Raw genomic sequence first — 17,400 nt, forward strand, 5'->3', positions numbered from 1 at the left:
GTAACTGAAAGAAGTTTGACAGAGTAAAGAGATACAGAGATCAGAGAGAGAATTGAGAGAATTGGGAAATATTTTTATATTATTATATTTATATTATTTTAATGTGTAGTATGGTAAAATAGAAGATTGAATGTTGAGAAATTGTAAAATTGTATTGTATAATTGATAAAATAACTTTTTGAATGGTAAAATAGGATAGAATTAGAATAAATGAATGGGTATGCTCTTACGCATCTTGATTTTTTTTTTAATAATAGCAAGAATGAAAATAATATGCACCTAAAGTCCGCCAAGTGCATAAGCAAAGACTACAGTGCTTTTGGATTGGACAATAAAAGTAGCATTCTGCTTGGATAATAACCATTTCAGCTAATGATAATAATAACATCTTTGGCTTTACTTGTGAGCTACCATACAGTATCTTTCAGACACATCCAAAGCAACCCTGCCTGCATGTTCTTTGAAGTTTGTAGTTTGAGCACCTCAATTCAATTGAATTTGACTAATGAGTACCTAACTGGGCATCAATTTTTTTTGGACTATCTCTTTCTGAGTCTTTTTTACTGTTTACTTCCTCACAGTAACTCGCATTTATTGGTGTGTCACAGAACAAGGTTTTTCTTTGTTGGTTGTCATGTTCCCCAAGAGCCAAAGATTCTCCATTTCTTGAATTTATTTCTTTATCTTAAATCTTAATCAAATCAAATGGGTACCCTTAGGTTCTTGTTTTAACTTTCAAGTCCAATTGTCTCACTTGGTTCCTTCCTTAAGGCCTCATAGACAGCCATTCTAGAGAAAGTTCCAAAAATGCTTCATGTGATGATGGTGCGGTGGCTCTAGTAGTGGCCTCCAAAAACAGCATACTTTGAGAATATTTGAATTCTTGTTATCTTATTTTTTCATGGTGTTTCATGAAAAATTTTGATTTGGTTTTTCCTCAGTGGTTCTTTAGTTTTTGAGTTGTTGGATAAGCGGTTGATTTCTGAAAATGGGAAGGAGATAAGCAAGAAAGTGCAGAGATAATGTTGGTATCTAGATACCCTTTTCAGCTTTCAATGGTGGGTAAAGGATGGACAATGGCAATGGAAAGTGATGTGCTTTTGAGATTGAAGAATGTGGGAATAAAGTTGAAGTGAAAGGTGTTTGAAGCTTTTGGAGCCTAATAAGCTAGAAAAAGGAAAAGAAAATAAGGGGATAATATGCCAACGGTGTGGTTCTCTCTAAAGAAGTCTTTACACTGCAAATCAGAACCGTCAGATGTTCATGACCCAAAATCAAGGAAGCAGTTGAGCACAATCTTGACTAGAAAAGCAGGAAGGTCAGGGTGTTCAAGGTCTATAGCAAATCTCAAAGATGTCATCCATGGAAGTAAGAGACACTTAGAGAAGCCACCAAGTTGTAGTCCAAGATCTATTGGGAGTAGTGAGTTCCTCAACCCAATAACCCATGAGGTAATTTTGAGTAACTCAAGGTGTGAGCTCAAAATCAGTGGTTTTGGTGGTTTCCAAGAAGGGTTTGGTGGTGGTGGTGGTGGTGGTGTTAATAGTGGTGGTGGTGGGGGTGTTCTTAGTGCTAATGGTAGTAATGGTGGCAGTGGTTCAACTTTCGTGGGTACTTTAAGGCCTGGGACACCTGGGCCTGGTGGACACCCAACAATGCACTACTTTAATCCTTCTGTTAGGACCTCAGCAACTCCTCCAAGGAAATCTCCTTTTCTTGTATCAGATAGAGAAGGGTCTGGCATTTTTGGTGGTGGTGGCATCCATTCAAGCAATAGGGTCTCTCTTGAGACAGATTCTAATGGGTCTTCTACAGTGACTTGCCATAAGTGTGGTGAGCAGTTCAGCAAATGGGAAGCTGCTGAAGCTCATCATCTCTCCAAGCATGCTGGTAAAGAAGCCCAAACCCTCATTTACATTTCCATTTTATTCCTTGTTGCTGTCTTCATTCTGGTTCTCCCAAACTTTTTCATTGGTACTTTTTTATATTTTTTGAGGAACTGGTACTTTCTAAATTTTGGTGAGGTATTTTCCTCTTTTTGCTTTGCCTCCTGACCACAAAATCAGTACTTTGAGATACAAAGGAATCTTTTACAAATGTAAGATTCCTTTTCAGCTTTATGTCCAGAGAGTGTTTGCCTGGTTTATCTCCTTTTTGATTTGGAACTAGATTCAGGATTCACCTGCAATTTTTACCTTCCAGAATTAAAATTTATAAATTTTTTTTTTAAAAAAAAAGCTCCAATTTTTTATGGACTGAGAGAAGCCTTTCTAATTAGAACCAGGTCTTTCTTTTTGCAATTCTGTACCTGTAACGTCTAATTTTTCTATTTGTTTCAGTTGAAAGCTATCAATATCTCAGTTCTGTATCATGAGTAGTTTGTCTTTTTCATTATTCACCCAAAAGTTGCTTGCATGTTGAGGGTTTGTTCTAATGTTCATTCATTCTTCAGTTCCATATCCGTTTCCTGAAGTACTTTTTTGATATTTTGAAATTGCTAAGGTTTAAAGGGTGACAGCGGCTCACTATTTATTGTTTTTGACAGTTACTGAACTTGTGGAAGGTGACTCATCTAGGAAAATTGTTGAAATTATATGCCGGACAAGCTGGTTAAAGTCAGAAAACCATTGTGGTCGGATTGAGAGAGTTTTGAAAGTTCATAATATGCAAAAAACTCTAGCTCGATTCGAAGAATATAGGGAGATGGTGAAAATCAAAGCCAGCAAACTCCCCAAGAAACATCCCCGGTGCCTCGCTGATGGTAATGAACTTTTGAGGTTCCATGGCACAACTGTGGTGTGCTCTCTTGGTCTAAATGGTTCCTCAAGTCTATGTGTATCAGAAAGATGCTGTGTTTGCCGAATTATTAGAAATGGATTCTCTGCCAAGAAGGAGCTCAAGGGTGGAATAGGAGTTTTCACAACTTCTACAAGTGGAAGAGCTTTTGAATCTATTGAAATTCTTGAGGAAGAACCAGCTGCAAGGAAAGCTTTAATAGTCTGCAGAGTAATTGCTGGGAGGGTCCATAGGCCTTTGGAAAATATACAAGAAATGGCTGGACAAACAGGATTTGATTCTTTGGCTGGTAAAGTGGGTCTTTATTCAAATATTGAGGAACTTTATTTGCTCAATTCTAGAGCTCTCCTTCCTTGCTTTGTGGTAATATGCAAACCTTGAAGAAAGATAAAAGATGCTTTACATTATCACATTGAAGTTATGTGAATCTGTTTTGGTTATTCTAGAAATTTTGTCTAGAGGTTTACCCCCTTTTCTTTGTTGTGTAAGGAATTTGATTTTTCTTTCCATCCTCTATTCAATTTCAAATATATTAAAGATTTGTACTTTTCTGCGTTAATTATCAGCCTCTTCCTAAGTTTGCAGTTATCATGCTATTGTACACTACCATTCTTCCTCTTTATTCAATGCATGTTGTTGTTAATGCAGAAATCAATACCAAACTGTATATATTCTTGATCATGTTTGAAGTCAAATACTGCACAATCAAAACATTTTGTAGATATGCCTAAGGGTAGTTAGCTTTGGGTTGTTGAGAAAGGAAGTTTAAGTGAAAAAGTCCATCACCAATTATTTGAATAAGTACTGAAACATTCAAGAATGAAAGATTTTATATTTTAGTATTGGTGAAATCATGGCATAATATAATGAAAGATGCCTTCTTTGAAAATCATTTGAAATCATTTATTAATTTAATGAAACAATTTGAGTCTTTTGATTATGATATTTATTGAAATTTTCAGATGCACATGGCAGTGTCAAGTTGCTCAAACTAACATAGTTTTTTTTAATTTTTATATTCATGTCATAATGAATAAGCATCCAAATCTCAGGTGTAAGCTTGAAAATCAGTGCTAATGGTGATTAAATCTATAATGCTGGAATAATATAAAAGTAATATAAGGTAAAAACTTAATGAGTTTTGAAAAAGGATGCCAGCTTGAATTTTGTGCATCAAAATGCAAAACTAAACAAAATCAATTGTTTACCCTATATATTAACTAGCCATACAACAATTGAAGACAGGGTACCAAAAAAACCATTAAATTAATGAACTCAAACTTAGACTCCATTTTTCTTTTTAAAAAAAATTATAATGACAGCATCTCAGTTATAGATAAACGGATCATGGAACCATCGTGATATAAGGGAGGCTTAGTGGCTTAAGAAGATAAGACTCTTACTGGCATTTTTTGTATTTCAGTATGCATACTTCCAAATTTAGAAGTAAATAACAGCCACAAGCATTATTGTTTGTGAAAGGGAGCATGTGGATGTGGTCCTTGTTGGAGGGTTACATGCTTCAAAGGTTAACCAAGGATCAAAAGTTATATTGCTAACATTCCGGGCATATCTTGTGTCACTTCAAAATTTTCACTTTTAATTTTGTGCTGTAAATGCTGTGTGTTACTCTTTAATTATCAGGTTTTCTTTCCTCTGGAGCTTAAGGATTCTGTTGGCTTAGGAGCATCTAAAATTTAAGACAAGGTCAGGGTCCCATCTCTCTCTCAGTCTCTATCTTACAGTTTTATAGAAGTTTTATTGTTCACTTTTGAAAGGCCTTCAAGGACCTCCACCTGGATATGTATTGCTGATTTCATTTCCTTGCTTCAACATCTGTACAAGGCATTTAAAGCTCTCTGGCACATGCATCTCATTAATGTATGCTAACCTAACCTAACAACTCTTGTCTGAATTTTTGTACCGAGAAAATTGAATTGGTATTCATTTTCAGTCATGAATGTTTAGATGGGGTAGTTTGGTAGCAGATGAGCACAAATGAAAGATATTTAGTGCAGTTTCTATGACTCCTTGATTTAGACACTTCAACTGTTGGGCTGGCATTGCTGTGTCATACAAAGATTTTGTTAATCTTCTGCACTGGCTAGAAACCAGTCGAAATATTTTATGCAGACATCGCCTAGAGAGGTTGGCTAAATATACAAATACAACTAAAGAATCCTAGTGTATAAAAACACAATAGGAAGCCTTCAATCCAGGACTCAAATAGAATGGAAGCACAAAGATATAACGAATAACCATCTAATGATTTTCTATAGTTTGGTCTTGCTTCTTCCCGAGTCAACTAATAACAACCTTTTTTTTTTTTCTCTCTGAACTTAAAACTTACTGGAATAATGTGTTCACATTTCTAGATGATTAGAATGGTACGTCCTTTTTCTGTTAAGTACTAGTCTAACTAGATGAACTAGAGTATTTGCAATAACCCTTGAAACTAAAAATGGTGGGACAAGTAGATAGCTCAGAGTGGCCTAGGCTATAACTGAAATATGGTCCTACTTAGATCAATAAGAGACAATAAAAATCCAAAGTCACCTCAGGGAACAAATGTAGAACTTTGTTAATTAGGTTGAGCTAGTCTTTTGACTAAAGCTGCGTAGCCTGAATATAATTGTTCTGCATTAATTTCCAACATATTGGCATGTAGAGCAATTTCTTTGTATTATTCTTATATTCTTGCTTGATCTTCTTGTTATTGTTCCGCAATAATTTCCACAACTATTGACTTGTAAAATGACTTCCTCGTATTATTCTGATATCCTTGTTTGGGTAGCCGATTGATATTCTGATATTCTTGTTAGATCTTGTTATTGCTATGCTGCAATACATCATCATTTCAATTTAATGTGTTAGCTACTTTTAGGCAGCATATACTATATATGGCTGCCTTTGGCACTTAAAGCATCTTATGGCCATTCAATTCTTGATGCCTAAACTCCAACAAGTTTTAAGACTAGTAATTAATGTGTTTTGATAATGACCTACTAACCCTTCATTTGTCAGTTCAAATCAACATGAAGTTATAGGTTAATTCGGATCTAGAATCAACACCTACAAAGTCAGCCCATACCGCAAATCATGTTTACAATCAGTTTGCATCCAGGCCCACGTATTCCGATCATTAATTATAGCTTTGAATTTTTTGAAACTGGGATATCAGAAAACTACACATACCACATATCAAGCTTGAATTTGATCGTTTGATTTTTCTCTTTGATTTATTTCTACCAACAATAACGTTACATCTTTTTATTTCAAAAGTTCAGTTTTTTTTACTATAGCAAAAAACATTACTCAACATTTTGAGGTAGAAAGCCATAATGTAGACAGGAAGTGATTGTCTGATGTATTATGTCTTCTACTCCATACTTGTAATTGAAACCCAAATTTCTTAGCTTCTTCGAAGAAATTTCAGGAGGTACTAGATCGATTTCTTTCTCCACTGACCTGCATATATAAGGGTATCATAGGAAATCTCAAAGTTCCCATTGATATATCATTTAACTTCAAAATTAAAATAGAAAAATAAAAGGAGCTACCTAATATGTGAGCTGGAGTACTCCTCAGCTAGGAGCTCAACCAATTTGGACATTTCACAATTTTGGGCACAGCATATGTATCGACCTTCTGCTTTAGCATGCTCCATGAGGAACATGTGGGCACTGCATAAATCTTCGATGTGAACTAAAGAAATCGACCCCATCCTTGTGTTCACAGCAGACAATATCCCAAATAACTCAGGGTCACCTACATAGATCATCAATTCCACATGCTTAAACATCTTACTTTGTTTGTACATGCAGTTTTTCCCCGGAAGAGTTTTTCCCCTAAAGAGTTTTAGGTATGCATTTGATGTAAAGCAAACAAGTTTTAAACTCAGATTTATTTGAGCTGGAGATATTTTGGACTTGTGTGTACAACTGTACATTAGGATATCTCAGGAATTAGTTGGAGAAGTAGGTTAATAAAGTGTATTAGAAGTATTGATGTTTTTAGTCATTGTAGATAAAGTATTGAATGTCCTCACATTGACAGTGCCTCTGCCTCTGGTAAGCAAGTTATTTCTTTTGTTCTGGACATGTAGAGAGCAGTAAGCCATTGAGTAATATGTCATGAGATTATATTTTCTTTTCTATAAATGATAAATTTATTTGCAGAAAAACACAAAACACAGTAAAGGCGCACAAGAGTAAAACTGAAAGAAATCAGAACCTAAAGAAATTGTAGCATATGGAACTTAGAGCTCATAAGATAATTGCAAAATCACCTGTTATTGGTGATAAGAGAACTCGAATGCTCGATGGGACATCAAAAGTGAGGAATGGGCCACCAACGGTAGTTGTTATCACTGATACAAGATCAATACCATTCTCATTTGCAAATTTAAATGCTGCTTCCTCCGATAGAAGCTTTGAAAGGACGTAAACCTATGAAACCAAAATCCCCCACGGTAGATGATTATATAACTACTACATGCACAACAATGTCAACAATAAAAGAGGGAGGGAGAACATTACCCATCCATTCGCTTTTGTCTTCCAGACATGATCAACATGAGTTTGGCAAGATTCATCAACAACAGGTCTCCAATTGCCACTGCTGTCTTGGGCAGTGATAGTACTAACGGAAGATGTGAAGACTACCCTTTTCACAGATTTCGATTTCAAGCAGGCTTTAAGAAGGTTTAAGGCTCCTTTGATTGCAGGGTCTATGAAATTTGTTTGAACATAAGTCTCTTCAAATTCAGAAAAGAACCAAAGTGTTAACTTGTTAACTGAAAACTTTTAGACAGCTTGGTAATTGATTCTCATGGAATTACCTATGTCTTCATTTGCAAGAACACTAAATTTCATAGAAGCTGCCACGTGAAACACACCATCACAGCCCTTTACAGCTTCATCGAAGCTCCCTTCTTCTTGCAAATCAGCCCGGAACAATCTCAACCGTTTACTGCTCGGCCACAAGGATAATAGGTATAATGACTTTGCTGAGATAAATTAGGAAACCATTTAGCCTACTTATACTACCTCTAATTACAAGAAGATGAAATAGACGTACAGATATCTGATTTCAAACCAAGGGAGAAAGGCAATTTGAATTGGTAACGAACTGGATAGTACTTTGTTATTGCAGCTACATGATCAACTCAATACATTGACCATTACACTTTGTGACAAGGAGTATAATTTCTTGTATACAGTAATGGGATGTGCATGATATATAAATAAATCTTGGTCTGGAGGTTCTATAATCACTTAAACCGTTTCTTAGTGGAACTTTCCCTACATTTCTAGGAGTAAATTGGTTTCTTTATGGAGCAGAAAGCCTCTAGCTCTACGAGTTCTACCAGGAGAACTAATTTTCAGCAAGCCAGACCTTTACTAATCAGCAATTCTTGAAGCTACTAGACATATGTTACCACCAGTTATAAATATATGTTACAATAATTCTAGAGCCTTTGTAGATGATAAAGTTTTATCTTTTCAAAAAAAAAAGAATAAAAAAAAAATGATAAAGTAATGTAAGTGAATGGCCCAAATAAGAACTCATAAAAATCTGTCAACTAAATTATTGCAAAAAATGTTACAAAAATTATTGGTTCTGTAATCTTATTATATATATTAAGCCCAAGGCCGAGAGGAGGTATCTCTTTCCCTAGGATCTACCTTGTGAGAGGCTTGTTTTATGAAGCAGAGACAAATGATAATTGTTGCAGGTCCAATTGGAAATGAGCCATACATGAGAATTTGGTGCAAGCATAACAACGTACCCTCCTACTCCCACATCTCTCATTCATGAGAAGGTATAGACAATTTCATAAGACTTCTTTCTCACAGCATATGAGACAAATATGTGAGGAACTCACATATGTTGTAAAAAATAATATTTTATAAAACCGTTTCATAAGACAATTTTTCCTCATGTGTGGTCTACTTCAAGCATATATTGAGTTAATTGACTCCCTAGATACACCATCCCATGGACTATCGACCACAAAAACACGACTGCCTCCTTAAAATTGAGCAACAACATTATGTGCCTGTAAAGTAGTGAAGGGATTAAATGGATTTTTTTTAAGAAGAAAATGGATTTTAACTAAAAAAAGCCTAAATAAAACGTTACCATGGTTCATGATTTGGAAAGATCGTTTCTTGTTTTTTGTTTTTTTTTGTGTTTTTTGCCTATTAAATTTTATACAAAATGACCCTGGTCCTTTACCACTTGAACCAAGACTTGGGTTGCATGCTGCAACTTGCAAGGATCTTTGCTTCATCAAATCCATATTAAAATAGTACAAACCTACTGGTATACAGGAGTTATATAAAATGCTTAAAATTTTTCTTTTATGTTGGCCCAAAATGTAATTTACCAAAAAATAATTTATGTGGGCTTAAATGTTTTAAATTCTCCCTTAAGTCAATTGTATACGTATGTATGCAATAATATAGGCCACCTACAACCTAGAGCATGTATTTAATTAACGAAATGTCTTTTTCAAGTACTAAAAAAATTTCATCATGTGTTTCAACAGCAACAAGATTAAGCTAAGTCCTAGTTGGGGAATTGGAGGGATCAAGTTTTGTCTCCTAGAAGGATACCATAGATTAGAATGATAGAGAGGACTCCCAACATATAATTGTAAGATAGGCTTTCACGTTCGGTGAGGAATTGAATGATTCAAGTTCAAGAATGATAGAAGCTCCCCAATACCAACCAAGCTTTTAATGTATTTTGAATCTAATTAGTTCATTTTAAAAGTTAAAAGAGAAACTTATGACTAGAATTTGAAAAAAAAAATGATAATAGATTCCATGATTTAGCTGAAATGGAAAAACAAAAGCATAAGAAAGGTCCATGAATATAGTTTATAAATTCACTTGGGCTTATTAGACTCCTGTTCTAAGGATTTTTGTTTTCTTCTTAAAAGGTTGTTCTAAGAAAAAATTCATGATCTCATATTCACAAAAAAGGCATTAAACTTTGCACTATCAACAGATTAACCATTTTTCTTGCAAATTATGTGACATAAATTCTCAATTAGCATGACAAAATTTCATGCCAATGTAGAACAATCTTATAGATTAGACTAAAAAATTAAGAACATTATGGTTGGTAATTAACAATCTGTTCTCAGAAAACAAGATAACAAAGCAGATTTTCCTTTTTCATTTTTTGGGTGGTTGAAACTGGAAACAGAAAGCCTCGAAATATAATATTGGATATTGGCTGCGTTTTTAAACGATAATTTTATAACACTTTTTGAAAATTATCTTAACAACATGTTTAGGTCATTGTTTTATGCCTTTTTTGTGAATATGAGATCATGAATTTTTTCTTAGAACAACCTTTTAAGAAGAAAACAAAAATCCTGAGAACAGGAGTCTAATAAGCCCAAGTGAATTCATAAACTTTATTCATGGACCTTAAATTCACTTGGGCTTATTAGACTCCTGTTCTAAGGATTTTTGTTTTCTTCTTAAAAGTAGGGGTGGTAATTCGTGTTCGCGTGTCGGGTTCGTGTCGTGTCAAGTCATGAGTATTCGACTACATAGGTCAACACTAACCCGACCTGTTTATTAAACGGGTCAAGATTTCTCAACCCTAACACGACCCATTTATTAAACGGGTCAGTCGTGTCGACCTGTTTATCAGATTTTATCAAAATGAAAAATAAAAATTAATGAAAAAACAAACAAATAAATATTTTTAATATAAAATTTAGAACTAACGAATAACTGCATCACAAATAATCATTCAAAGTTAAAGCATATCCCAATATCACAAATAATCAATCACAATATGTCAAAGAAAATAAATCACAACAACTAATAAGTTTATATACCTAGAGTTTGAAGGGTATATTGGTAAAATATCATTTAATTAAACGGGTCAGACGGGTCAAACAGGTTCTATGTGTTCAACCCTAACCCAACCCATTTATTAAACGGGTTAGTCGTGTCAACCCGAATATGACACGAACCCGTTAAGCCTCAACCCATAACCTGCTAATTTCGTGTCGTGTCGTGTCGAGTTCGCGAGTCGTGTCAAATTTTGCCACCCCTACTTAAAAGGTTGTTCTAAGAAAAAATTCATGATCTCATATTCACAAAAAAGGCATAAAACAATGACCTAAACATGTTGTTAAGATAATTTTCAAAAAGTGTTATAAAATTATCGTTTAGAAATGCAGTCAATATCTAATATTATGTTTCGAGGCTTTCTGTTTTCAGTTTCAACTATCCAAAAAAAGAAAAAGGAAAATCTGCTTTGTTATCTTGTTTTCTGAGAACAGATTGTTAATTACCAACCATAATGTTCTTAATTTTTTAGTCTGATCTATAAGATTGTTCTACCTTGGCATGAAATTTTGTCATGCTAATTGAGAATTTATATCACATAATTTGCAAGAAAAATGGTTAATCAATTGATAGTGCAAAATCAATACGTGACCTCCACGCCATGCCAAAACAAATTCCTATAAAGCAGCTACACCGAAATTTCTAATATGAACATAAAAAATATTCTTGCAACTTCTTTCCCATTGGGAAGGTTTTCTCAAAAAAAAATATATATATAAATATAAATATATATATATATATATATATATATATATATATATATATATATATTCTTGCAACCATATGCTCTATATATAGTTTAATATTTTGTAGAAGCGCTGGAAGGTAATGCAAAATCATATATATATATATAGACACACAACGAATAGTCAGCAATTTCATCTATAAAAAAATCAGCAATTAAACCTTTTCTTCTCTCATGTTTTCAACCATTTCCATTTCAACAAAGCTGGATTCAAAGCTCAATCTCTCTCCTTAATAGTATCAGTAATCAAACCAGAAGCACACACACTTTCTCTCTCTCTCTCTTTAGCAAATCTAGAAGCAAGCCAAAAACATCAAAGAACGAAGAAAAAGAGCAAAAGGAGGAGTTCTGAGTATTGAGTAAGAGTTGCTGACCAGGATCTCGGACAGTGGCATGAACCTTGTAGCCTCTGTCAAGGAGAGTCTTAACCAACCAAGACCCAATATAGCCTGTTGCACCAGTAACACAGTATGTTGGAACCCTCTCTCTCTCTCTATTGCTCTCCGAAATTTCTTCTTGGCCCTCCATTTCTTTAAAACTGTTCACTCCAATAGAAGCCTCTCGTATAAATCTTTCATTCTGGTCAATTGTCTATGATGAGGGAATTATATAACATTAATGATGGTGAAAGTTCATATTAGTCATAATTGCATAAGATTGTTTATATTTTATATTTTTAAACTACTGTATTAAATTGAGAACAACTAGACAGGTTTAGCATATATCCGGGTCATATTCATAAACAGAAAGCAAAAAAGAATTAAGCATATTTGCGGGTCATGATAGTACATTTAATATTAAATGTGATATGGCTGACTAAGATGGTAATGCAATTACATCATAGCATAAACATTAACAAATTTAGAGATTATGATGGTCTATGTCATCAATGATTGCCTTCCACTGTTCCACGTGTTCAATTATCTTTGCCATTTGTACATATTCATTTGACGGCAAAGATGTTAGGGACAGAAGGTTTTAGTCATGTATTCGCATTTTAACGTATCCACTGCACTGATGCACGGACACAACCCCAACCATTGAATAGAATAGGGCGGAGGGGGGGGGCAGGTGCCCTGAACTTTCAAATGTTTTGACTAATAATTGAAATACCATATTTGCCACTACACAAAAGGCAAAAAAATAATAATAATAATCCAATATAGTCAATTCACGTTACCTTTCCAGCTTTCCTAGTAGTAGTAGACTTCTACTCGCAGTAGTAGTACAATTTTATATATAAAATCAATGGGTCCCACTTAGTAAACTTGATGGACTAGACAAAGTTGCATGTAGAATTTTTTTATGCTCTATACCAAGCAGCCTGTAGAAGTTTACTATTCAATGAAATTGATTCAGCTTGATTAGTTTTATCCAAGTGATTTTTCAACCATTCAAGTTTCTTTCTTGGATAACCAACTTGGGACATACATCCATGACATGTGGTCCACTAAAGAGTTTTTAGCACTTAAAGAAATTGGACAACTTGTTGAAAAGATGGTAGAAATGAAAAAGAATGTTTCATATCCATTGGTTTACTCATTATTGACTTTGGCATTGATCTTACCAGTTGCAACAGGTATTGTTGAAAAAGCTTTTTCAGCAATGAACATAATTAAAAATCGATAACGCAATCGAATAGGAGATCAGTGGATGAATGATTGCTTAGTCACATATATTGAGAAAGATATATTCAAGACTATTGAGTGTGAAGAAATCATGCAACAGTTTCAAAATATGAATAATCGTTGAAGGCAATTGAGTAAAATAAGCTAGGTGTGAAAAAATAAATTAAAGTTTACATTTTATGTTAGATTTTGTATGACAATTACATTATCATATAATTGTTTACTTATTTTGTTATTAATATTAATTAATTTTTGTAGATTAATTTTTTACTTTCAATCTTGTCTTTTAATCTTGCCGTCCGACCCAAATTCCTAGCTCCGCCATTGATAGAAATGTTGTACTAGTAGTACATGCATGTTTTATGGGTTTTTTTTTTTTTTTTTTTTTGAATGGGTTTGATCTTTAGGGGTTGTTTGGATTATCAATTTCCATAATTCATAACTCAAAAATGGTGGGACCCATAGCGAGAAGTCCGTTTGGAAGCACCATAACTCTACTTCCATAACTCTGTTTTCATCACTCAATTCTCTGATTTTTTGAGTTATGAGTTATGGAAACTGAAAACACATTTTAGCTATTTTCAGTTTCCATAACTCATAACTCAATGGTATTTTTGTAATTAAACACACATGAGGGACTCACTCAGCCACACCTTTTGACCAACTGACTTTTTTTTTCTTTTTTTCTTTTTCCACTAAGTCTTCAGTTCAGGTTTTTTTTTTTTCCTTTTCTTTTTTTCACTAGGTTCAGTCTTCAATTCTGGTTTCTTTTTCTTTTTCTTTTTTTCACTGGGTTCGGTCTTCAGTTCTGGGTTTCTTTTTTTTTTACTGGGTTCAGTCTTCAGTTCTAGGTTTTTTTTTTTTTTTTTCCACTGGGTTCGGGTGATCTGGGTACTGGGAAGAAGAAAAAAAAAAAAAAAAGCTGCACCAAGTGACAGGTATGGGACCCACAAATAGTGTGAAAAATATTGAGTAATGGGAAGTGAGTGATGATGGCAAACGGGTGTGGTATTTTAAAGTGATGAGTGATGAGTAATAAGTAATGAGTGATAAATGACGGAAATTGAGTGATAAAAAAAAAACCATCCAAACAGCCCTTAATTTCATAACTGTGTTACCATGTAAAGCTAAAACATGTTTTGTTGTGCAACTGTGTCCCATGCATGTATGTGGTGGGCAATTTGATGAATGTGAGTCCGTGATCAACACGGGCTGCCACCCTGTCAAGCGTTGAGATTTCTTTTTTCCTTTTTCAATATATATATATATATTAAATCTCATCGTTAAAATATACAATTGAGCCCGTTAGTAGTATAGAACATGGAATTTATACTTTCTTTAACATATACATATTTTATTTAATTTAAATTTTGAAAAAAAATAATTTAGCATATAAAATAGTAAAAAATATAAATATAAATATAAATATATATGTATATTACAGATTTTATTTTAAAAAAAATACTATGTATCCGTTTGGATACGGGTTAAATTTGGTTGTGTTTCACGTTCACGTTTCCTTCCTTTTTTTTTTTTTTTGTCACGACAAATTTGTCAGTTACGGCTACTGTTCATGCACTGTTCATAAACAGTAGCCGTAACTTTTGACTTTTCTGCGTAAACAGTGTATTCATGCACTGTTTACGGGACCCACAAATATTATTTTTAGCAACTTTTTTATTAAAAATGGGTCTTACGGTACTATTTACACATTTAAAAATTATTTTGCTACAGTGTTTTCAATTTTCAGCAATAAATTCTATCCAAACGGACCCTATATTTGTTAGATTAAGCACCCCTTAAATATTTTTCAATTTTTAATAGCATATATATGTCATCTTATATAATTGTGTAAGATACTTTCAGACACGAAATAATTCTTGATATTAATAAATTAAGTAATTTAATATATTGCATGTATAAATATACACACAACATATATATATATATATATATATATATATATATATATATATATATACACGTATGTATGTATGTATAACATTAAAATGCGGCTATTTCATCCAGTTTAACTACTAATCTTGTCAGAGTTGTTTCAGTCGTACCGAAATAAGTCGGATTTCGACTGGAAAATAAAAATTAGCTATTACAAAAAATAAAGAAAATAAAAAACAAAATCAGTGGGTACAAGTACACCACCGGCCACCCCATCTTGAATGACAGTGTACAAATGAATTTCAAACTTTTACAGCTGTAAAACTTGAATTGCACTTTTTGACTTGGTGCCATGGGTTCGTTTAGTTGGAAAGATGAAAAAGTGAGAGGATAGAGAATAGAGGAAGAATGAAAAAGTGGAAAGATAGAAAAGTTTTTAGTTTTTCTCATTTGTGTTTAGTTGAGAGGATGGAAAAGTGGAGGGATGGAAAACTTTTTAGTTTGGTTGAAAAAAATGTCTATGTTAGGAGAGGGACTTAAAACTCGCTCCGCAACTCTAATTGCTGCATGCAGTTTTAGAGTTGGCGTGTGAGTTTAAGTCTATATTCCATTCCACTAAGTATTCAGTCTAGATTTCCCCTTCCCCTATTCCCAAAAAAAAAAAAAATAATTGTATAAATTTACCATCATGTCCCTCTTAAATAAAATAAAAAGTAATATGAAGAGGATAAAAGTATGAGACGAATCTTTCTTTAAGCAGTACGATGGAGTGAGGTCGACGGATTGATACCGCAAGAATATATATATGACGGATCCATCATTTGGTATCCGTCCAGTATGATTAGTTGTCATAAATCCTTAATCGTGCGTCACACGATATGTTTGACGTGGCTTTACTTGATCTCCACACAAGCGTGCACACCTGGAGTTCTTGCGTTACACGTTTGACCATAATAAAAAGACTCCTATATGGAAAAGAACTCAAGAAGGAATGGAGAGTAAAAAGAAGTATTATCCTGAAAGGAAAAAGACTCCTGACCAAGACAGGAATGATAACCCTACATCGATATAAATACCCCAGAAACCCTAGCATCAAGGTACGCATAATTATCTCGACTCTGGCACTCTAGGGTTGTAAAAAAAAATAGATTCTAACCTGACATTCGGAGGGTTTTTGGCCGGTACCACACCGGTGCTCTCTTTAAGGTCCTCTATTTTCTTTTTGCAGGTGTTGCTTTGGTTTGAGGAGTACTTGCAGCTTACTTGTGATTTTTTCGACATCATCATAATACATTATACTTTTTCAAAAAATTGTGTATAGATGAAAGTGAACATTTCAAAAAATAACATAATAAATCATTTAAAAGTGTTTTTTAAAAAAATAATAGAAATAAAAATTAAGAAAAAAAAAGAAGGAAAAGAAGAAGAACCCACCACCTTACAAAACCAAAGAAAGAAAAAAAAAACAAAAAAACAACAACAACGACAAAAGGCCAGAATTACAAAGGAAAAGTCAAAAGAGGGAAAAAAAAAAAAAAAAAAGAGCCAGAAAGGTTAAAATAGGTGGAGGTAGTTTTGTCCAAATATTTTTTTCACTTTTCACTCTAATTTTCTCCTCAATTTGGAGAGATTATATTTTGAAGAGGGAGGAGAGAAAACTTATGGGCCCTACCACTTTTCTCTCCCCCTCCCCCTCTTAACTAAACACCCTTCCCATTCATTTTCTTTCCTATTTTCCACTTTTTTTTTTTTCATCCTCCCTAAAATCCACCCAATCAAGCATAGGATAAGTACAAATAGTAATTTTCATTTCTATTACCACTGCCATGATATCTTCCAAAAAGGAATACAGGTAAATATGCCTTAGGTTTGCTAATTTTTTTTAATTATTATAAGAATAGCATTTAAATACATCACTTGTCTACTGATATCAATAAACCAGTACATAACTCGTGTTTATACTTTATACACGGAAATGATAAATGATAAAAGTAAAAATTAGTTGAAATAGTACAATCAAACTCATAAATAATATCAAAAAATGTAGTAGAACCCAAGAATAGCAGCAAAAATAAGATAATTAGTAAAATAAGCTGGCTTTTTAAGCCATGCCAAATGCAACCTAAATACAACACAATAATAAAAGAATAAATTGATCCAATAGTATCTCCTAAATTGAATGAGAATAGGTGCATGAGATCGTTCAGCCCAATAACAATTTGTTACATTCAACATACTAGCATACAAAATATCTAAATAAAAACAATATAAAAAATAAGTTCATTAATTCATAGGAAAAATAACAATAAAAATCTAAATAATTTAATTTGTATAGAAATCTAACAAAAGCAAAATTCAATTATATATATATATATATATATATATATGATTAGTTTTTTTTTTTAGTTTATTTATATTGAATTCCTCATTTTTTTTATTAAATTAACTCACTTGG

At 33.4% G+C, this 17,400-nt stretch overlaps 2 protein-coding genes across 2 annotated transcripts; one reads left to right on the forward strand and one right to left on the reverse strand.

The window, feature by feature from the left end:
* The first annotated feature begins 383 nt into the window (after positions 1–383).
* LOC142637900 (uncharacterized) lies at positions 384–3,355 on the forward strand. The gene is made up of 2 exons (XM_075811863.1): positions 384–1,890; positions 2,546–3,355. Exons 1-2 carry the CDS (start codon positions 1,200–1,202, stop codon positions 3,175–3,177), a joined length of 1,323 nt encoding a protein of 440 aa, XP_075667978.1. The 5' UTR covers positions 384–1,199; the 3' UTR covers positions 3,178–3,355.
* Positions 3,356–6,003: 2,648 nt separating this feature from the next.
* On the reverse strand, positions 6,004–12,038 carry LOC142638932 (putative anthocyanidin reductase). Its single transcript, XM_075813012.1, has 6 exons — positions 11,796–12,038; positions 7,637–7,804; positions 7,335–7,552; positions 7,085–7,244; positions 6,357–6,564; positions 6,004–6,264 (listed from the first exon to the last, which is right to left on the reverse strand). Exons 1-6 carry the CDS (start codon positions 11,947–11,949, stop codon positions 6,108–6,110), a joined length of 1,065 nt encoding a protein of 354 aa, XP_075669127.1. The 5' UTR covers positions 11,950–12,038; the 3' UTR covers positions 6,004–6,107.
* Positions 12,039–17,400: the final 5,362 nt, after the last annotated feature.

Source organism: Castanea sativa, chromosome 6 (assembly GCF_040712315.1).
Source record: "Castanea sativa cultivar Marrone di Chiusa Pesio chromosome 6, ASM4071231v1".
Taxonomy (NCBI): Eukaryota; Viridiplantae; Streptophyta; class Magnoliopsida; order Fagales; family Fagaceae; genus Castanea; species Castanea sativa.

Bases quoted from the DNA above. Each gene is read 5' to 3' on its own strand.
- LOC142637900 (XM_075811863.1), top strand. From the start codon at position 1,200: ATGCCAACGGTGTGGTTCTCTCTAAAGAAGTCTTTACACTGCAAATCA. The intron at 1,891-2,545 runs GTAAAGAAGCCC...TGTTTTTGACAG, and splicing joins TCATCTCTCCAAGCATGCTG to TTACTGAACTTGTGGAAGGT.
- LOC142638932 (XM_075813012.1), bottom strand. From the start codon at position 11,949: ATGGAGGGCCAAGAAGAAATTTCGGAGAGCAATAGAGAGAGAGAGAGG. The intron at 7,245-7,334 runs GTAATGTTCTCC...TTGGTTTCATAG, and splicing joins AGACAAAAGCGAATGGATGG to GTTTACGTCCTTTCAAAGCT. The intron at 6,565-7,084 runs GTGATTTTGCAA...TGATCTATGTAG, and splicing joins TCTCTTATCACCAATAACAG to GTGACCCTGAGTTATTTGGG.